We start from the raw sequence: 23,971 nt of genomic DNA, 5'->3' as shown, positions 1-23,971 counted from the left end.
TAAAAGTCCAAAGGTGTGATATCACACGATCTTGGTGGCCATTCCACTGATCTGAGACGAGAAATAAATTGCTCACCGAAACGACGGCGCAATAAATCCATTGTTTCACGTGCTGTATGGCAAGTAGCGCCATCTTGGTGGAACCAAATGTTGAAATGTTGGGGGGATCACGGGCTGCAATTCCCGGCATCAAAAAGTCATTGATCAGGGCGCGAAAGCGTTCGCCATTCACTGTTACATTGGCGCCAGCCTCGTCTTTGAAGAAATATGAGCCGATGATTGCTCCAGCCTATAGGCCGCACCAAAAGGTTGTTTTCAATGGATGTAATGGCTGTTCTTGAATGGCTTTGGGTTGCTCTTCAACCTACATATGGTAATTTTTCTTATTAGCATAGTCATTTAGCCAAAAATGGGCCTCATCGCTAAACACCATAAGTTGACCTGAGTGCGCGATGAACACTTTTCATAGAGCGTCTATTTTCGTAATACAGTAGCACGATTTTTATTTTCTACAAATCAAGGAACCTACAGTTTTACGCCACCTATGAACGGCAGCTGGTTTTTTATGTGGAACTTTTTCATAGCAGAAATACACGCGCGGATTGTTTGTCTAGATACGACCGATTTTAGAAAGAAATTTTACTATCATTTGTTCTTTCATCCCCGAGGTCTCGAAGCCATGCACTTCGGAATGGTAGTCTCGCACTAAACCATTCAAAATTAGATATAAAAACTCTGTAGGACTGTGCGACAAAACGCGTGTCGCAAATTGGAAATATGAAAAAATCTTCAAGGAAGTCTGCATCTTAGCATTATAATATCGGTAAAGCTTTCCTTCAGTATATGTCATTGTACTTGTACGTTCACACAGAAAGTCTTGCATACATATGTATGCACTTATACTTATACACACCTTGACACTGGGTGACGCAGACGCAGGAACAAATAGGAGCACTCATATCCATAAGAAAATGCCAAGAAAAAATTAGTACGAAGGTTTGCTTGCAAAGCCAAACAAAACCGAAAAAACCATAAATATTATCTCAGCATTGCTAACAAATGACAACAGACAATTGGTAATTGGCAATTGCGCGTAATGCCGCGCACTTCCTATACGCTTCGGTGGGTGGCCGCGCATCCGTATGTAGAAATATGTAGCTATGTATGTGTGTTGGTTAGTTGGAAGTGGTCATTAAAGTCAAATTCGTGGTCGAATAAATATGAGCTAAAGTAAAATAAGTGTTTATGTGCATATGTGTGTGTCTGTATATACATAAATATGCATGTATGAGTATGAACTTGCGACAACATCACAACTTTATTTATTATATTTGCCTCGGTTGTTTTCATATTTCAATTTACACTTAGTAATGGCCAGCCATACAAATATTGCACAAAAAGGCCAAGAGAAAAGCAACAAAATATATTTAGTATATCAGAAAAGTGAAAAAAACTCAAAAAAATTGTCACTACTTCTTTTTGTATTAGACAAACGGGCTAACAGATAATACAAGTATTAAGACGGCATTGTAGGGCTCCTAAAGGTTGAAGCCACGCTTATAGAAGAGACGTGGCATTCTTATGCATATTTGCCAATTTTTTTTATATTTTTTTCAACTTAGCAACATAGATAAGTTTATTGACTTCGAAAAACTTGATTTATTTACAAAGTTTAAGGCCTACAGATATTCAAATAAAAAAAGGCCATCAAGAATATGTAAATATGTAAGTATGTGCTTAAAATCTATAAAAAATGGAAAAGGAATCTAATCAGAACTCAAGCTGTGATATGTGATAGCTTTTGCCAATATTTAAATATCCCAAACTAGTTGGAATTGGAAATGTCACCATTGCTTCAGAAAACCAAAATAACTGAAACAGGTTACGAAAAGTGTAAGTTTGTTAGGCTTCGAAAAGCAGAAAGCGTAGAGTATACACGGCGCATGTTTTCAGCGAAATGTTGGTAGGAACAAAATTATATGAGAATCATATTTCTCCGTTACATATTACAATAAATTTATATATGCATATATAAGTATGTATAAAAATAAAAAAAAATAAATAATTGGCGCGTACAATTCTGTTAGGTGTTTGGCCGAGCTCCTCCTCCTATTTGTGGTGTGCGTCTTGATGTTGTTCCAGAGGGAACCTATGGAGGGACCTACAGTTTCAAGCCGACTCCGAACGGCAGATATTTTTATGAGGAGCTTTTTCATGGCAGAAATACACACGGAGCTTTGCCATTGCCTGCCGAGGGGGACCGCTATTAGAAAAATGTTTTTATTAATTTTGCTTTCACCGAGATTCGAACCAATGACCTCTCTGTGAATTCCGAATGGTAATCACGCACCAACCCATTCGGCTACGGCGGCCGCCATATAAGTATGTATACTTACCTACTTTTTATACTTGATTAGGTTGGGTTAGGTTGAGTGGCTGTTATTCGCTTCACTTAGGCCTGAATAGTCCCATTGTGATACCATTGGAGATCGTGCTTTAGACTCCCCAGTCTTCTCTGAACCAATGTGGATGTGGATTTAATGATTTTTGAAGTGAAACTTCTTAGGCGTCGATGGATGAGCGCGAATGGAGAGTAAAATTTCAAGTTCATGCAACGTTTTGGGCATTTTCGTTCCGCGAGAGAAAAAAAAGATATAACGTAGAGGAAAAAGAGAGAGAAGCTATACCTTATGCTCATTTACTCACAAGACGTATTTTAAAGGAGAATACAAGAGAGGTCGGGTAGGCGGTATGCTTAGCTTCCCGTAGAAAGAGTTGCGGGGATAAGTCGCCAGATTTTGATATAATATTAAGTTGTAAACTATTTGCGACTGTTGGTATCTTACTAACGAATGATGGGGAAGTGAACTTAGTTGGTGTTACTGTAAAAGTTGATCACCGAGATCTGATAGTTACAGCCAAGGGTTTTGTTTGACTAAAAATTTTTGACAGCTATTATTTATTCAGTCATTTATTTATTTTAAGAAGTCAAAAATTTTTTTTTTAAATAAAATGATTTCCAACTGACTACTGGAACTAAAGATTAGAGTAAAGTCGGGTATTGTGGGCACCATTTTACCTTGATATTAATTTCTGCCTAAATAATCGCAATGAAAAAGCGATCTTTTTTTAACACAATTTTATTAGCTCGGGTTGTATGTATGTATGTAACGGAATCTTTGAGCTTCATTTTCACTGGCTTCTAAAAATTGAATCGACTTGGAATTTTGCACACCTATCAAGGACCGATAACAATGCAATAATTTGATAAAAGTTTTCCATTATCCTTATTCGGATTGCCAGGATTAATATTTTCTTTTTTTAGATCTTCTGTAGAAGAGTAAGAAAGACAGAGCTAACGCGTGGTCTGCGCATGCCTGCACTCTCCGAGTTACTCTTACTGATTTCGGGAGTTTACGACTTTCTCTTTCGAATTCGAACTTGCTCGGGCACGCGGCACTGCCGAACGAATAGAAGACTAAAACGTTTTCAGGGTAGTTGCATTCTCACTTTGTATAGTCTTTACACATGCGTAGATACTACAAGTCTCATGCACGCAAATTTATTCTATTCAGTGGTCATATAAGATGAAATAATTTTCATATAAGATGTAATTTTGTTAATTACAATAAAATAATCAAAACATAAATTTTGAAATTATTTTACGGAACAAAATTTTGGCAAATAAAGAAGGAATTTATCATTACCATAATTCCCTTTATAAAATGTTATCGATTAAAGTACAATTCACAACAAAAATGAACTAAAAAAAACCATACTGGAACTTTACATCTCGTTTCGATTGTGTCAATATAATCCACGGTCTCCTTTTTCTGTGCTGAGAGTATCTATTCCGTGTCAAGGCCAATGCTGGCCTTTTTTGGACATATAGTCGGTAAAGAAGAAATTAAATATAACACAATTAAATCGGACTATAAATCACTGACTAAATGAAAACAATAATTTTCATTCAGAAAAACAAGGCTCGACCTTCAATCAATGATCCATATGGGAAAAAGTATGTAACATATTGATTATGTCAGTATATTTTGTTGTTACCTCTCCGTTTCAGGAGTGGGGTAGCCGTTTCTCAGGCTCCCTCCACGAAATAAGTTCTTCATCCCGATTACTTCTTTATCACGGCCGATAACGGCATAGCTTTAGACTCACAGTCGATAAGAAAGGAATTAAATATAACACGAATATATCGAATCATTAATTCACTGACTGCAACGATAACAATAATTTTCATTCATAATAAAAAATAGTTAAAAAAAAAAAAACTAAAAAACACGCTTTTTTGCTAATCGAACTAAAAAGTATAATAGAAAATAAATTTTAATGACAAAGAGACCTAACAAATAATGAAGTAATAGCAAATCGAACGATCAGTCATAGTCAACTACCTCAGAACAGAATTATAACAAAAATTAAGATACAAATAGAATAATTCAAATTAGAGTTAAAAGCGTGGGATGCATTTTGCTTCACTTTCATAACCTTCTGTACATAGGTAGTTGCCAATAGAATGATTGTAATATTTACTATATCAAGCACGTTCCCGTTGTAGAGCGAAAACTAAGCTCATGTTTTGTGCCATTTTTTCGTGTCCTGTGCGAACGCAAAGTCTTGATTCCAGTTCTAATGTATATTTTACAAGCCAGTTTCCTGTGGCTTCGTCCAGTATTGGCTTACGCCCAAGTGGGGTTTTTAAAAGCAGGTTAGGGGATGCATTACTCCTTGCCATTCTTTGCAATGTAAAACGCGGCACATGAAAAGTCTTTGATGCAAAAAGCGTGCCTACCTCCTCATTCCTAACAGCTACAATGGCTTTTTTCACCATACCGAGGTCCCATTTCCTTATGTCTCCATTTTTGGCATGTCTAAATATGTATATTTGGGAAATACAAAACAGGAAAATTAACGAGAATTAAGTAAATACTAAGGGAGTAATGTGGGCTACTAGTTCACAATACCCGAAGCTGACTAGCCCACATTAGCCACTGTACCACTTCCAAGAAAAAAGTATTACAAAATTTTGTTTAAATAATTTAAAAAAGAAATCGACTGCACTTCACAAAATATTTTGATCAACTGCGCATCAGCAAAGAGTCCAATTCCAAAGGCGAATAGCGTAAAATATCCGTTATATGAATTTTGAAGCTCATAAGTAATCTTCCTAGTGCATGCTCGTTATTATGAAAAATACAGACGTGGACCACATTACCCGAATAGCCCACAATACCCGATCTTACTCTAATATAGTCAAATATGTATGTACTTATACATGCCGACAGATTGTCTATGCTGAACCGCCGAACGGAGTGACCCTTTGCTGATTCTTAACAAGACTTTTAGTTAAGACTCTAAATCACTTATTTATTCTCAAATTTTCCCCTTTTCATGTGAACAAGTTCTTATGCTCTATTACATACATACGCCCATCCTAGCACGCGTGTAAAAATTATTTAAATTCAGTGAATAATAATTTTTTCTTTTTCCCCCACTCACAATTTTTGTGCCTTTGGTAAATTTTTTTCTTCGTTGCATCTTTTCATTTACATAAACCGAACATTATTTAAATAAGTTTATAAATACCGATAAATTAGACTAAAAAAATCGAATTTTCTTACTTTTTATTCTGTCTATTGACATTTCATATTTGGCTAAGCATCCGTGAGCAGTTGAGTTACTGAAAGAATCCCCTTTCATAGCAATATTTCTATGAGAACTTTTCATTTTTTTTTTTAATTTTTATTTCATCATTTTCGCTTGACTTCTCTGCACACTTTCGACTTTATTTGTTCTACAGAACAAACTCCACAGACGATTTTGTTTGAAATGTTAATTAAAAAAAAATAGCTCTGCATACAATTTGGCAGTTCATCAATGAAATTGGCAATAAGTTCTTGTTGTATTAACCAATAAGTTGTTGTTAGGCGCTCATAAATCAATTGAAGGTTGGGCAGGCTTATTCTAGGCAAGTAAATTCCCGGATTCTCACTTAGGCTTACATGCGTAGACACATACATGCATACATACATACATACATACGCATATACCTACATACATACATACATACACACGCACAAATGTATGTGTAATAAGTTTTCAATGACCCATTTTAGTGAGTGCTTAGAAAGTTTCAATTGTTTAAATTAGTGGCTAAATTTTTAGCACAGAACCTTTGTCATTCATTTAATTCAATTGTTGTATTCTAATTTATTTGAAATGTGTACTTAAACACTAGAACTATTAAATATTTATAAATGCTTTCCCAGAACTTTTATGGGTTAGTCAGTGAAGCAATGGCATGAATCCCAAACGCAGCGAAAATACTATTAAAATACTATTTATTTTATTTTTGCATAATTTTATACTTTTTTACTTATTTGTATGTGTCTGTAACTTTGCCAAGTCATCGTTTTTGGGGAAGCCAGAAACAAAAGTGTCACATCACTCGTGTTAAAGTGCAGACGTATTCTACGACGGCGTAGCTTAGCTCGTCATTTTGAGCGCCAATCTGAATAAGTACTTACACAAATGAAGAATATCATGAAAGAGGAAGCAAGAATATTAGCAAACCCAACCCATAGACATGTTTGTAGGTATAGAATGTTGGGCTATTATAGTAAAGTTGCCTAAGGTACTTTTGCTCTTTACCACAGCTACGCCGCATACCTCGAAATATGCCGGCAATTTGTTTCCCAATGAAGCAATGAGTGTTTGGGGTACTAAATGTATGGAAATTTTTATTCATTTATTCATAAATAATTTTTTTTGTTTCCTTGTTCACTCCTCTCGGGAGCATAGGGCCTCGACAAGACTTGTCTTGCGTTCGTTTCGTTAATCTAATATATAAATTTTGTCCAAGAAAATAGAAATTTCTTACAGACTATAGGCAAATAAAAAGTTCATTACGTAAAGCACTAAAAATTACAAATTCCAAAAACTTAGGGAAGTAAAAGTTTGAAAATAAGAGTTCAAAGTTTTAACAAATTCATATTTCGGTAAAGGCAATATATAAAAAATACGGTACATAAAAATATAAAAAATATAGAACTCGAAATCTTAAATAATTTACTAAGTGCACGCACAGTTGAGGCATTACGTGCATACTCAGCTTTCCAATTAGCAACATAAATTTTTTTTTGTTTTATGAAATATCAAAATTAATACGATCTAGTAAATAAGAACAATCTAAAGACCCATTAACAGCATTAAACATAAAGGACATGTGTTTTTTTGTTATTATGTTTGTTAAATAAAAGAAATAAAAAACGATTTATAATTTATGTATATTTGTATATGTATTATTATTATTGTTTTTTTTTTTTTGATAAAAACTTGGTAAGCACGGTCTTTGTCTCGATCACACATTTAATTTAAACCAGAACAGTTTTCACAGTAACCTATGAGGAGGTTTAATGTTAGACGGAACTGTGCACGGTTCTCTGATCCACATACACTTAAACACGTCTTTCGTACGATCCAATTTGGAATATACTACGTTCGTTTTGATAACATGTCACAGTAATTCTATTGGTCATTTCGAGCGGGTTCAGAAGGTTGGGTTAGGTTTTACGGCAGTCGGCTTAGAATAGCTAACTCACTTAGACGATGGTTGTGGAGCCTTAGCGTTTCTTTATCACTGGAACCATTTAAACGCTCTTATGTGGCGTAGAATAGGTTTTATCCCAACACCGGATAGTGCCGTAAGAGAGTCTAAATAGTATTTCCCTAAAAATCTTGCTCTACTCCTAGCTGCGGCTGAACAATTACAGAGGAAGTGTTTTACTGGTTCCTCCTCTTCCTCTTCTCTACTACTTCAGCAGTAGTCACGCGAAAATACTCCCAGGCTACAAGAGTGCCTACGTAACAGCCAATGACAAGAAACGACCTTTGAGATGTTCTTGAACGGTTGCGCAATTCTTGAGAGGTTGAGCAATTCTCCTGTTCTCCACCTATCTATTTGCGGCCAAATTAGCCTGGTTGTAATACACGTATTTTCTTTTCTCCAGGGTCTCCTGGCTAATATTATATTTTATCTTTAATTTGCAATTTGCCATAGAAATTCCAATATTGCTTTTATTTTCAAGCAGTGGAAGATTAGTACTCTTTCTGGCTAGCTAATCGGCCTTGCAATTTCCTTCAAAATATCTTTGTCTCAGAACTCATACCCTATGATCTGAAAGTACCGTGAATGTTTAAATAAAACAAAATAGAGTTAAATTTCAGGCAAATTTATTTTATCTCCTTCAAAATATGACCCTTCTGAAGCAACACACATGTGCCAACGTTTTACCAAGTCCTCCATGCACCCCCGACAAAGGGATGGCCTTCAGCTCCTTCGTCGCATTCTCTTTAATCTCCTCCATCGACTGAAAAAAACAAAAAAAAGTCGCATGGGGCCTGACGGTGCTTTCACGATGATATTTACTTGGTGTTTAGTGAAATAATCCAGCACAATTTGGGCTTGGTGCAATGGCGCGTTACCATCATGCAAAATCCAGGAATTGTTTGCTTACATTTCCGGCTAGCCAGGCAGACCCTAATGATCCGATGGCTCTAAAAAGTGTCAGATGTATGTTTTACAGTTTTACCAACATAAGAAAAAAATATGGGCCGGTTCCCTCGTGCCTTGTTCGTTTAAATAAAACATTCCCGGTACTTTCTGATCATAGCGCATTATTTTGTTTTTTATTTTGAAGCTCTAAAAAATAATACATTTTATAATCTCAAAAATCGTAATATTTTAGTAGAAGTTTTAAATATAATGAATTTTAAAATTCCGGTGGCAAAATTACAACTTTTGTTTTTTTATGGTGGGGCACCTTAGCTTACATACATACATATATGAATTATTCACTGAGAATTAAGTACAAAGTGTAAATATTTACTTTGCACGTCTAACCAATATTAATTTCGAACTGTTTGTTTAGAGCAAAATGTAAAAAGCAAACCTTTTTTCTTTTGTTTACTTTTCTCACATTTTAGCATAAAATATTTACACTACTTTTTCACTCTATTTCTGGCGTCAATTTTGCAGCAAACCTGCTTACGCATAACAAGCAAGGGAGTGCTAAATTCGGTCCGGGCTGAAGTTTATTTAATTTGGGCTGGCTGTTACTTTTTGGAGCTAAACAAACTCATAAACAATGAGAGTTAAAGCTTGTAACATAAAAGAGACAGACAGGCATTTCTTCTTAACATATAAAAAGTGGGTGGGGTTTCTACCCAATATCAATACGTGCACCAAGTTTGGACGAGTTTGCATCAATCATAACCAAGTTATTACGTATTTTGCTTTTTTGCACATCACCGTTATATTTCAGCTTTGCTCGACTTATTTTGCGCATAGGCAGATGAACAGACATGACTAACTCGACTCATCTCATCAGTCTGAATTTTTTGGTATGCCCATCCCGATTTCTTTATGCTCTTACATGCAATCGTTTCGTGAAGAAAATTTACTGATAGCCTCTCTCACAAGAGCGCTGCTAGAAAAAGATGCTAAGAGCTTCTAAAAGGAAAAGTTCTTTCGAAGAGCGGTCGCCCCTCGACAGACACTCTCAAGCCTTCGAGTGTATTTCCCGTTATGGAGAAGCTCCTCATAAAAAACCATCCGCCGTTCGGACGCGGTATAAAACTATTCAAACGTACCTTCATTCGTAAAACAATATCAGGAAGCACATCACAAATTGGAGTGGAACTCAGTCAAACACGAAACAAAGATGTAACCACCAATTATATATATGTCAAATTATTTCGGGTTGCCAATATCGCGCCCACATTAAGATACGCTAAATTTTGTAATAGTTACACTGCAGCATACATACACACAGCCACACACATGTATGTGTATAACTATAAAAAAATATGCCCATAAATTAAATAAAAAGATAATTTTCTATTCGAAATTTCGGACACAAATGCCATAAATAATTATAACAAATCACAATCATACAAACATATCTATACATGTACGCTCATAATATTATATGTATATAGATTGCAAAATTCTATTCACATGCATGCACGTATGTATATACATACGTACATTATGCAGCAGCAGTGACAAAGTTTGACAATAACAGAAAACAAAAAAAGTCACTTACAAAGAAACCGAACAGGTGTAGCTGTAACAACAAATTGACAAATGAAGATCTCTCTCCACTTATTTCTTTTCTCTTGTCTACCTTTTTTGTTGCTTGTCTTAATAAGCTGTTCACGTACATATACAAGTATATGTGTGCATGCTAGCTAAACATCACTCGAATAAACTCACCTTTGGCACTCGACTCATTGCGTTTCCTGAGCTAATTCTCGTATTTGTAGGCCAACACTTTGGCCGTGATTTTACAGCTCTCATTTGACCTATTTTCTCTTTGTGCAATTACAAACAAAATTTTGTAAATATGATGTGCCTATACGTACTCACATATGTACATATGTATATGTGCATATGTACATATGTAAAATGATGAGAAAAAGTAAAAGGAATCAAGTAAGTGCGTCTTTGTCATCGGTTGGCTGGTGATTTTTGATGAAATAAAAATTATTATAGATGCATCACATTTTGATGCAGCTATCAATTTTCTATCTGCATACACCAATTCAGCACACTTTGTTGATTAGTTTGATTTAGCTGGCTGTGTATAAGCATATATTATTGTATTTTTCTAATCTTCCTGCCTGTCCGAGATATTTTGAGTGTGTTATGTGAATTTCTCTTAAAAAATGGTATAAAAAATGTTGCCGGCAAACGTGACTCGTTGACTCGGGGTGTTTGTTGAGCAATTTTGAATTTTGGAAATAACTTGGAGACTCACTTATGCACAGATTCGCATGCTTACAAATACACCTTTGTGCATGTTGCGTATACATTCGCCGCTATTCGTAGGCAATTTGCTCTGCATTGTATTACTCTGCATGCATTTATGTGTTTGTGTGCTTGTGGGATTCAAAAGAAAAGTTGAAATTCATGTTGTTTAATTCACGAAATAGTTAAGTTAATAATTTGGTTGCCCCACACATTTGTGACCAACTAATAATCTCTTTCATGAGTACATTTTGAGCATCATTCGGGTTCACACATTTTCTTAAGGCTCCAAACAATTGCGACTCTTTTGAATGAAATTTCATTGAAGGGAATTATGAATTTTAATCCATGACATTGCCGCCAATTATCTGCAGTGTGCGAAAAAATTTAATATTACTAGTAAATTGCATTGCTCAAAAGTAAACGTATAATATTTTTGGTACAAGAAAAAAATAGGCTACATATTATATTTTAGTTGTTACATCTAGATTTTTTGTTCCTTTCTCAAGCATTCTTATACGCATATATACAAGATTATACAATAGATTTTAATAGCACAATCTCAATTTACTAATTTTCAGAAAATTAAAACGTAACAAGAGCAGCTGCGGAAGAACCTTGACAATTCTGAAACAGTTGCAATCAAATCTAACCAGCCGCACGAGAACGGCTTAAGATCCAAAATTAGTGGCAGCAGCGCGAGCCTATTCACTAATTCGGCAAAGTAGAAGTGAAATAATTGACCGCAAGTAGGCGAAAAAGAGAAAAACACTAGCAAAATGGCGCATGCGAATGCTACAGAAGTTGACGTGTGGAATTTCCTCTTCGTCGATTTGGCTGGTAAGTACCATATAAAAATGCACTGCATAGATATTTTTTAGCAGCAAAAACTTCACTATTTTATAGAAAGTTTTACATAAATTCTGTAAAAAATATACCGATAATTTGTCAATAAAACACAAAATAATTAGTATTCATGCAAAGTTATCGCATTTACCTTCAAAGTAGGCTCCTTCCGAAAGAATATAAAATGAATTCAATTACCAAAACAATTTTGGAATGCAATTGCGTCGTCGATTTCAATTACCGACGCATAGTTTGGGTGTCAATAAAGTTTCTTAAATGTGTCTATTTTTTTCTGAATAAACAACATTTCTATTTTTAAATATATTCCCATTTACAATATGTCTCTTAGTATATGCAAGAGGAAAAGCATTAGGAGGTTGCATTCATATAAAAAAATTGTTAAAACTATAAAAGTTTTGATTGATAAAAAAACACACAACCTCTATCATTGACGTTTATAGACGCAAACTGGGACTCTGCCCACTATTTGGTGATCGGCAAGATAAGACAAAAAATGTCAAAAATGTGCAACGATGGCAGGCTCAAGAAAGTAAAATGGAATACTGAGAGAATTTCAGTGTATGAGAAAGAGCGTAGGGCGTATCAAGAAAGCATAGATAACAAGCTAACCGTAACAAAAGAAGACTTAGCAGAAGCCATCTGGGGCCATGATTCAATAAAGGTTTGCTCAGTAAGCAGCTTTCTCATTCCCTCTTGACAAATCGGCTCCCTTAGCAAGACACTGGGTTGCTAGCTCTAGCAACTTTGACTAAAAGTGGAGGAAAAGTAAAATTTGTAGAAAAAACATTTCATTTTCAAAATGGACTGCTTACGAGCAACAACTCGCTCAAGAGTGTTCATCGGTATGTTCAGGACTATGGTAGTATGACATGGAATACATACCGCTTAAGTCAGGACATGATAGAGTATTTGACGCAATCCGAGATCGAGATGGAGAATTTACAAAGCTTTTTTTCTTATAATGTAGTGATTTAAACGGAATTCATGTTTTGCTAAAGAGTTACAGCAGGGAGAATTATTGAATAGTCCCGACGTAATCGATTACATTGCAGACCTCATTATAAAAAAGTTGGCAAAACTTGTTTCCAATGAGCCCACCTTCCTATGGATGGATGAAGTGTCCAGAGGAGGCTTAGAAAAGCACAGTACCAGTATGAAAGAGCTTCTCATAAAAAACCATCTACCGGAATCGGCTTAAAACTGTAGGGCCTTCCAATTGTGGAACGCGCGCTACAAATAGGAGGAGGATCTCGGCGAAACACCTAACAGAATTGTACGTGCCAATTATTTATTTATTTTTAACAAAGTCGTTTCATACTGGCGAAACTTCGCGATTGGTTGTAAATTTAAAAATTAATTCACAAAATAAAATCTTGGATTATGTGAAATAATTTCTTGTTTTAATATTAGACTTGGCAATTTCCGCTAATCACTTCTATCTATACTATTATTTACATTCAAATATTAATTAAAATTTATTTTTTAAACCGTTTGTTTACATTTAAGTAACAAAATACTATTTTGCTACCGTTTTTACCAAAAAAGATTTAATTTTTTCCTTCTTATGTACCTTCTTAAATACAACCTTTTGTAAGGGAGTGTCAAAAATCGAATGTGAGCAAACCTTTAATAATTGAATCATGATCAGGGGCGATGTAGAAAATGAGCTGATGTTTTGGGCCGGCTAAAGAGAAAATATAAACAAAAAGATGCACCACAAATGAGTATTTTCAGGCAGAGTGTGAAGCAACTATTGACACAAAAAATGAAGCGCGAAGAAAATATTTAAGCAGATGAAGAAGACAAAACCTTCTTGAATATAACAAAAAAATGCAAGCCGCAAAGAAAATTATAAAATAAAAGAAAAAAACAGGATATCAACATGAAAGTTCAGATAGAGAATGAATCGAGAATGATTTCAGTCAAGGAAACGTAAGAATTATGTAGAGAGCAATTAGAAGCCAAAGAAAGGTATAACAGCCACGAACGAATTTGTGCAAAATCAAGGAAGGTGAAATAATAGCAGAAAAACATATTGAAGGATGGCAAGAATGCTTTAGCGATCTTCTGAATATAAAGGGTTTTCCAATAAGAGGTGTTATTTTGATATTCAAGGAAAAATCCTACTTTTTAATATAAATGATCGGATGTTTATTTCTTTATAAAAAGGAAGGTATGCCATTAACAGTGGAAAATAACATTAGTCAAATGACCACCACGACCACACTTATAGGACAATATCCTTTTCATAAAATTTTCCATTCCCGAATTGCAAAGTGGCTGCCCTATGTCCTCGATAGCCTCTATCTTTGAGGTCTTGAATCGACCCTGGACTGTTGACGTAGACTTTTTCTTTCACGTGGCCCCAAAGAAAAAAGTCACAAGGTGTTAAATCACAAGATCTCAGTGGCCAATTGTTATCACCTCTTCGACAGACAACACGGTCCGGAAACTTTTCCCGTAAAATATTAATGGTTTCGTTGCTTGCGTGGCACGTAGCGCCGTCTTGTTGAAAATAAACGTTGTCCAAATACCGCCCAATACCATCCAATTCCGGCCATAAAAAATCGTTTACCATCTCTCGATAGCTCAATCCAATTCAAAATAACACCTGTTATTAGAATTATAAAATGCCTCTTGCCTACGGTCCACGCTGTATAAATTAGATATACTTTATAGTAGAAAGCTTCATAGAAACACCGGATCGTAACAACCATAGAAAGGGCGACAAAACAAACTGCATTAATAATTCTAATTTCCGAGGTATATCTCTGCTCAACACTTGCTATATAGTCTTTACAAACATACTTAATAAATCTTGAAGAAAAGTGTCCTCACCACAAGGGAAAGAAATATATACTCGGACTGCCAATCGGCACTGAAATCACTACACCGAAACGCTTCGCGTACTTCTCACTCATTTTTTTTTTTTTTTTGATTGCGTTTACGGGAAAGTTTCGAACGACATTAATCTGAGTTAGCACTGGCGTCGTAGCCCTTGAATGGGACTATTGCACAGCAAAAAGCAGAACGAAATATATCTTGAAGTTACAAGAAAAAAACCGGGTTCTTTTCTTCAGACACAGACTGTAAATGAGTAAAAATTCAAAAATTGCGATTTAAAAGAAATTATCAAGAATTGAGAGGGAAAAATAATGAAGGTAACAACCATAATTTTAGAAATATATGAAAGATTGTGCAATTTTTGCAATTATAAGATAAGAGTGGGTAAATTCTACAGCTTAAAATTTTGTTTGTAAAATATCACAAAGTCACAATCCAATTATCTTCTTTTCTGACTTGGTAAGCTGAAAACTCATTGTCCGTAAACTCTTCCTCGAACCTACTTATTCTTTATTTTTCACATTTTCTTGCTGAAAAACGAGTATTAGTATATAATAACTAATATACTTATACTAACTTTAGTATTTATCTACTTTGTTCATTTTTATTTTTCGCTCTTATTAGAACTGTCTTCGTCGGTTATTCGGTGCCTTATTTCTGGCAGCATGCCGTTTCGTCTATTTGATGTTTATCAGGCCAGGGAATTGCAGTGCTAAAAAGTGAATAACTTTTTACAGGATAGACACGTTCCCAAAAAAAAATCGTGTAAAAAAAGTTGTGGAAAAAGAGAATTAGGTATAAGCAATATTAAAAAATTCTCTCTAGAGTTGACGCAAGAATTTATTTCGTGCTTAAACATATTTATTTATCCTTCCTAGCGTCACAATGCGAGGTGCGTCAAAGCTACCATCAAAGTCCTTCTTCAAAGCGGTCTATCGTGAGCTGTTGCTTCATAATTACGTATTTCCAACTTCTTAAGATCATGTTCCACTGCGTCTTTCTAATTGTTCCTAGGTCTGCCTTTGGCCTTCACTCCCATTACAGCCAGCCATTTAAGCGCTGCACTTTAATAAAACGTTTAGCTGTCTCGGTCTGAGTTAGATCGTTCAGTTCAGAGTTCAATCGAATTCTGTAGGTACCATCATTTATTCATATTAGGCCAAAGATCTTTCTTAAAATTTTTCTTCCCATGCTGACAATCTGCGCGCAGTCATCAACCTTAAGAGTCCATATCTCACAACTCTATGTTAGGATTGGTCTAATAAGGGTATTGTACATAGTTAACTTTGTAGCTTTAGACAAAAGTCGGAACTTGAACAAGTTAAGGTGGATGTAATACGCTTTGTTGGTGGCGTTAATGCGATCCCTATTTTAACGATCCCTAATTTAATTCAATAAATATATTATAAGAAGTAAATTATTAGACGGCGGGTGCAAAATGTACCGAGTGTCAGAGACTTTTCCTGTGACTAATTTAAACGCTTCGTACATGCGTGTAAAAAGAGAATTAGGTTTACTCCAATGAGAATTAGGTTTACTCCAATGAGTTACTGGGCGCGCTCTCACATAAAATAAGAGATTTTGACATCTAGTCCATGAATGATAGAAACAAGATTGCGCCCATCAGAGAGTGTGTGACGTCACGTTTGCCGAGTTGTGCAGTGTTGCCAACCATTTGTTCTTCGCAATAAGTTTAGTGCTTTTTTATACCCAAAATGCGAAAATGTTTAAATTTGGTGCTTGTTCCTTTTGTTAATTTAAAACTACCTAAACTGGAAGCTAGAAAAAACAAACTGTATTATTAAACAAAAGAACATTGAAAAAGTCACTCTGAGATTATTTTGGTGTTAATGAAAATTTGTTGGTTCTTATAAAATTTGATATTTTGAAAATGAAAATTTATTTTTTTGCTCCTTTTAAGGTTATGTTATTATGTAATATTAGATCTTTTTCTCGCAACTTTTCTTAGGATTGAAAACCTTTTTACACATTTTAAAAAGCGTTTGAATTTACTGCATGCGAATTAAAACCATAAATGTGTAATCGTTTCTTCCGGCCATCGATCCTTAGTGGAACATAGGGCATTAAGAGGTGTATTCATAGTAAAAATAAGCAAAAAATACCAGAAAATACTAAAGAAACCACAACGACATTTTTACAAAAAGAGTACCTTATCTTGTTACATAACCTAAGATATAGCAAAAAAGTCGTTATCTTCACACAAGAGTTTCTTTTAACAAAAAACTCATAAATTAAATTGTACATAACCATAACACATTTATTTAAAAAAGCGCATATTTTAAAGACAATTTGTCACGCATACAAAGTTCTTTAAGCAATAAAAATTTGGTGTTTTATTTTCTTTAAACGGGCATTTTAATCCGTTTTTACATCCAAAGCTAGGCAACACTGCAGTAGCGAGAGAGAAATTTGACTGCCGAAAGCAGAAGAACACCAACAACAACTGCAATCGCGGGCAATGCTACCAGATGTTAAAAAAAGTAAAGCTAAATAAAACTGAGTGAATTTTAGAACTAATTTTAAAAAAATTCAATATTTTACAAAATTATAAACATTACTTTTAATTAGAACAAGCTACAAAAATATCATGAAGAAAGAATTAAACTCCGAGACTAAATAACAAAAAAAAAGCTGAATCAAGTTACGAAAATGGTAATCTGGCCATACTGGTGTCGACGTCATACGACGTCACTCATTGTCAAATTTGCTGAGAGCAAAGTAACGATACCACGATAGGGGCTATCTCATTATTATTTCCATCATACATCTAGTCAGCTATGGTTGAGACGTCAACAAGGCAACATTAGTAATTGTTGCTTTGATTTTTTCATATACGACCGATTGATTTTTTATATAGACACCTCTGCATTCTCTACATCGTGGTTGTTTGATGATATTCGGTGATTTATTGTCAGACAAATTCGCTCATAGTGATATCTTTTAAATATCATAAGCGGCCTAAAACTGGCCTTTTTCAATTAAATTCTACTGCCAAACGCAATACAATAGCCCGATAATATTATATTTTTTATTTGCCATCAGACTTTTTTGTTTGTTTGAATTTTCTTGTTTGCGATTTTGAAAAGCCCTCTAAACGCGCTTATTAAATCAGCAGTTCGTGGTACTTTTTTGACAGAAAAAAATATCTATTAAAATTTACACACACATATGCACATACTTGCGTATGAAAAGAAATATTGTTATTCAAATAAATAATATTGCATAATGGATTCATATCAATCGCGATACTTAATGAGCATTGAAAATAATTGAATTTTATATTAAATGGTTATTTGAATTCACTTAATGACCAAATTAGTGTCCACTTCATTTCACACTCAGCGCTTAAGCTGACAATTATTGCGTATGCGATTTATTATCTCAAAATAATAAAAACACTCTACACTTTTTACTTCCTCAACAGATCCACGTACAAATGATTGGTTCTTAATCAAGTCACCGATGCCGATATTCTCCATTGTGGCGCTTTATCTGTACTTTGTGCTGTCCTGGGGTCCACGTTACATGCGCGATCGCAAGCCGTTCAAATTGGAAAGGACGCTGATTGTTTACAATTTCATACAGGTGTTAGTCAGCGCCTGGATGGTCTATGAGGTTAGTACGATTAAATAAACTTTTGATGTATTATTCATTTTTTGTTGTAATATAGATATAAAATTAATATACACAAATACACTTTTATGTACTTGAATGTATTAGTGGTATGCGAATTTTTATTGGTAGGCCTAATTTTTGAAAACAAGTTTTCATACCGACATTTTAACAAAGAGGTCACCAGCGCAACCTAATAAAGCTCGGTTGTTGCTCGCTCATACAAATTTGGGGAAATTATACATTCAAATACCAAAAAATACGTTGTGTAATAGGCGTTTTGATGGCAAACATTTCAGCATTTCCGTATTTCCGTTTTTAATGACGAGATTGACTAAAATTAAGTAAATTATTGAATAGGATTTGAACATTAAAAGATAATTTAAATCAATATTTATATTTGAACAGAAAATATTGCTCACCTCAAATTAAATTTTAGGTTTAGGACCGAACTGTATATTCCAGTGTTGTGTAAAATTTAATTTAGGCTGGCTGCTACTTTCTGGTATCAAATAAACTTATAGCCAATAGGAGTTAGGAGTTATAAAGGGTGATCAATTTAGAGGTTTTAAATTGAAATAAAATAAATTGAATAATTTCAAATAAAATTTGAAATTTATCGAACACTCTTTATAATTTTTGTGTGGAATCATTCATGAAAACTATTTTTTAAAGATAATCTCTTTCAAATGTTGCCGCAACTGCGCCGTAGTTCGGCCATCCGTAAACGTCAATTTTGAATGACTCACTGGAGGACTTCAGTCGGCATCTCGTGAATAACTTTAGTAATGTTGGCTTCCAACGCCCCAAATCTAAGCTGGTTTATCCACAAAGCATTAACACTAAGAAATGAAAATCCAAAGATGTGACATCACACGATTTTTGTGGTCAATTCACTGGTCAAACACGGGAGAAAAATTTCTCACTGAAACGACGGCGCAGTAAATCCATTGCTACAAGGGCTCAATGGCAAGTAGCACCGTCGTGTTGGAACCAAATGTTGTCAAGATCACGAGCTTCAATTTCCGGTATCAAAAAGTCGTTTATCATGGCACGATAGCGTTCGCCATTCACTGCTACATTTGAGCCAGCCTCGTCTTTGAAGAAATATGGGCCGATGATTACTCTAGCCTATAGACTGCGCCAAATGATTGTTTTCAATGAATGTAATGGCTATTTTTGAAGGGCTTCGGGTTGCTCTACAGTCGAAACACAGCTCTTTTCTTAAATCACGTAGCCATTAAGTCAAAAATGGGCCTGATCGCTGTACACCGTAAGTTGACCTGAGCGTGCAATGAACTCTTTTCACAGAGTGTCAATTTTCGTAATCCATTTTTAAGATTTATAAGCGTTGTTGCGGCATGTGTCTTTCCATAATGAAATTTCATTGAATAATGAAAAAAAAATTGTGTATTTAGTTTGACAGTAGTCACACTTGATCTGCCAAAAAACCCCCATTGGAAAAAGTAGCTTCAATCTGATCACCATTTAGCTTCTAACACCAGTAGCCATCCACAGCTTGAGTTTAAACTAATGGTATCACAATGTGCCCCTCTACACCCTTATGGAGAGTGGCAACCACGGGTGGAAATTCAGTGTTTACATATAAAAAGTGGGCCTAGTGAAATATATATAAATTTTTTCTCGAGGGGACGGACAGACGTACGTACAGACATATCCAAATCAACTCCTCTCTTCATTCTAAGCAACCTGCTGTATGAGGTGCGGTCAACATCAGAGCAGTAACCAGCTTTCAACGATTTTTAATCAGCCAATTTGCTGGCATAACGACCTTGGTCGCATACGAAAAAATCAACGCAATCATTGCTCATGTCAGTTTGTTGCCATCTGAATAGCGACAATTCTGCTGCCGAATCCCTTATGACGTGGCTGCGATGCATAGAATGCAGACGTGTGGCAACTTTAGACCGTAAACCGGCTCTGAGCGATGTTGAAGGAATCAGCTGATTTGCTGACGGAACCGGGGTTATGACAGCGATTTGTTTACGAAAAAACTAAGCTTATGTTGGTGATATACGAAAGGAATCAACGCTGACATCACTTGTGTTACTTCGTTGCCATCTGAAGCATAGCTGACTAGGTATATGGAAAACTCTTTTTGTCGTGAGAGCGCTGTCAAAATAAGATTTTATTTTTAATTTATCCAGTGGTGCCACGCCGAAAGAAACATTAATTGGATATTTTTTTAAACAAAATTTGGGAGTTTTGCAGTTGCCACTCGACCACATCACTCTTACATACAAATAAATACAATAAAAATAAGCACAATTAGTATAAATTACATAAATGAGCAAACAATTAAAAAATTATGATATAAATGAATTTATCAAGCATTGAGAGTGAAAACTAATGAAGACGAAAATCATAATTATAAGGACATATAAGAAATATTGCAACTTTTGAATATAAAATAAAACTTGAGCAACAAGAACAAAGTTGGTAAAACAACAAAAAGATGAACAAAGATAATTTTTTCTAGCTTAGAAAAAAAATGTTGTAAAATATCAAAAATTAAAGAGATCACATTTCAATTATAGCTTTCTTCTAACTTGGGAAGTTAACAACTCGCTGTGAACTCAAATTTTGCTCCCTGCAATCCACTTTTCAAAAGGATGTTGGAATTACAAAATAGTAAGAATCAGGAAAATAATGAATAAACTCAATTTGACGGCAGGTGATTCAAAATCAACTGTTGTGTAGAACCCAAAAAATACGGACCCAATTCAATTTACAGTTAAAAGATTAAATAATTTCCGAGTGACCGCTCACGAAGCAACAAACGTCATGAAAAACATAACAAATTTCATCAGAAGTGTAGCTTAAAATAGTAATAAATATTCGACACTTTCGGTTTTTTCACAAAAATTCAAATATTTTGGATTTAGATGCGCGTAGAATTTCAGACTAAATTGATTTCACAAATATGAGTAGCCATATTTGTATGTTGGCCGTTTTGTATGACATTTTTGCCAAGCTGAAATCACGTTTAAACGGTTTATATACAGTTAGAAGGCCGAAAAAAAACCAAATTTTCCAGAGTTTTTCTGAGAAAACTTTTAAATTTATCGATCTAAAAATTTGTACACATATAATGTTACTTTTAACTGTATTTTAAGACTTAGTATTAGTAAAAATATTTATTTGGAAAGGAGCTACAGCTGATCTCCGAAAGCTCCTCTCAAAAAAGACGTTTTGCGGTGACTACTATGTCTCTGAACTGCATCCTCTGCAATTAAAAACCCAAACAGATTTCGTTAAAGTAATGTTAAATCTAGTAATTAATTGAAGGAATAAGCAAACTAATATATTATACATTTTTGTTTTTTTGACAAAATGACGATTTCTAAAAAAAAAATCGATTTTTTAACAAAATTTCGGCCTTATATTCTTTATAAAAGAAAAACTATTTATTGGTAAAAAACATCTTTGATTAATTACTAAAAAATATATTTAAGAACCTCGAGCTAAAATTTGAGACTAATCGGTTTCGCTGTTTTCGAGTAAAACACCATTTTGGCCGACTTTGAAAACACCATTTTGAGAAAAACGAGCTGCCTTGTACATTCAAGCACTTTGAATCGCCTTTTCAAATTTGCGTGTAACTTCGAAAATATTCACGGAAACGATATTAAATTTTCTGTGCGAATTCTTTAATATTTGTACATTAAAAAAAATATTTAAAAAAAAAATAGATTTTTTGAAAATTCTTTCTGTATATAACCCCTTAAGTCCAGTGGGAAATGAAACGATGTGTATTGCTTCGTATCGCTCATTACAACTTTACAAATCAAAACTTAAAAATTCTACGTTTTTGCATACGAAAATACGAGTATATAAATCCACAATATAGATGTGTACGCACTGCAAGCTCACCTTTACACACACATACATATACACATATACTTATATATATACTTAATTGTTTATTGAAATGAATAACATGTGACGTGTGTTTCTCACAACCTTGAATAATTAAGAATTAGATTATAGGCTTCAATAATATTTCAAAAAAGTATTCAACCTTTGAATAATTGGTGGCGGTGTAGTCGACTTAATGAAATGCCATTAATACAAGCATTCACTTCCACACACAAATAAATTGCATGCATCTCAATAACGGTCTCAAGTTGAAGTTTGTCAAATTTACAAAATAGAAGTTTTCAATATGGAAACTCGTTTTGGAACTTGTTCCGAATTTCGTACTTGACATGGCATAGACAGAATCTTCATTTTATATGCATACAAATGTGATTCGGCGCTGTAAATAGGTCAATAACTTTGTTGAGAATTCTTGAAATAATCGTAATATGGCATGAATGCTTCTTAGTATTTATATGTATGTACTCAGGGCATATATTCATACAACTATTTCTTATGGCATTCATTCGTTTTTTTATGCTACTTCCTCTTCCTTTTAGATGCCTCGTGGCATAACAAAGTCGTATGAAATATTGAGTTCTCTGTTTGATTAAACCGCTTCTGAAATTCTACAAAAACAAAAAAGTTATGCAATGCTTTTACAACACGTGGGCTACAAACTCCCAGGCCTAACAAAAAAACACATTTTTGTTTTGTTCAAGAACAACGCAATCATTCCAGCGCCGCTCTAACATTTAAATACCACTTTTGTAGAACGATTCTTAACTTTTGCCTCAAAATCGTCAAAGGTTTCAGTTTCAGCGATAACCTCTTCATTCGAGTGAAATTTCTTATCGGCCAGCATATTTTTTAGCCAGTAGTTGCAGGGAGCCAAATCTGGCGAATAGGGTGGATGTGAAAGCTATGCGAAGTTCAATCCATGTAGTTTTGCCATTGTCCAGTCCATTGTCATCAACCAGTTCTTTTTTTTATCAACAGCGATTTTGTGGATTTTTTTGAAGTTTTCTGTCAGCAAACCATCATTTTATGGTTGTTTCTGGTGGAGCGGATTCCCATTAACACTTTTTTCTACACGAAATTCTTTTTGATCCATTTTTTTGAAAATTTTCCCATTTTAGTGCAATAACTCACGATTTAATGCATAGAATGTCATGAAATTTTAATAGCTATCCTTTTAAGAAAAAAATATGAATGCAAGGCTAGTGCCATCTGCCATGCCCAGGACTCTTTAGCTCATGTGTTACAAGAAGCATTTCTTATGTAAAATTGCCTTTCGGTGACGGTAGACTTCAACTCATATGGCACCCAGTTTTTTGTTTTTATATGAGCCCCAATGTTTTAAGGCACTTCAAATTTGCTGCGTGCATCACCACCCACGAGTCTCAAAGCTGCTCTTGCATTAGCATGAGTTTTCACTGACAGAGTGGCTGCAAGCTTTGATCTTTGGACTTTTCGCTTGTTGTATTCATTCGATTATTATGTGAATTGAAGAATAAAATGATGACTTGCAACATATGCTTTTTTGGCATTTGTACTAATATGCTGGAACACCAAAAAGGTTAGAATGTTTACAATTCGGCGAAGTGACTCATGCTGACAACTAGCTAAAGCGATGAAGTATTACTATGAAAATACATATTTACTGTGTGGTTCTGAGCTGTATTGCACACTTTACACCTCTTTTTATAAGTACAAATAGCTCATATTTAAGCTATATACCATACAACCCAAGTTTTATATCCCGACAGTAAAAAGTCATAGTGTTCAGCAGACGTTTTAGTTCATTGAGAAGTCACATGAGTTCGATATTGACTAGAATTTTACTAGTTACAAAATGGCCAGTTAGCGGTGTATAAAAAACAAATAAGGCGCTATTACTATGATTTGGAAACCGTGTAGCGTTTT

The 23,971-nt window shown here is 34.6% G+C and overlaps 1 protein-coding gene across 2 annotated transcripts in view; it reads left to right on the top strand.

Moving 5' to 3' along the window:
- Positions 1-23,971, top strand: part of LOC129253369 (elongation of very long chain fatty acids protein AAEL008004) — a 42,940-nt gene that overhangs the window by 11,713 nt on the left and 7,256 nt on the right. The window contains exons 2-3 of one of the 2 annotated variants that reach the window (XM_054891724.1): positions 11,404-11,662; positions 17,979-18,169. In XM_054891724.1, coding sequence (XP_054747699.1) covers positions 11,602-11,662; positions 17,979-18,169 — 252 coding nt within the window. In that variant the 5' untranslated portion in view covers positions 11,404-11,601. Of the gene's footprint in view, positions 1-11,403; positions 11,663-13,594; positions 13,622-17,978; positions 18,170-23,971 lie in introns of those variants that run through there. The other variant, XM_054891725.1, reaches the window with a different exon arrangement.

This window comes from Anastrepha obliqua, chromosome 1 (assembly GCF_027943255.1).
Source record: "Anastrepha obliqua isolate idAnaObli1 chromosome 1, idAnaObli1_1.0, whole genome shotgun sequence".
Taxonomy (NCBI): domain Eukaryota; kingdom Metazoa; phylum Arthropoda; class Insecta; order Diptera; family Tephritidae; genus Anastrepha; species Anastrepha obliqua.
Note: the sequence above shows the minus strand (reverse complement) of the source record. Positions and strands in the feature narration are given on the sequence as shown.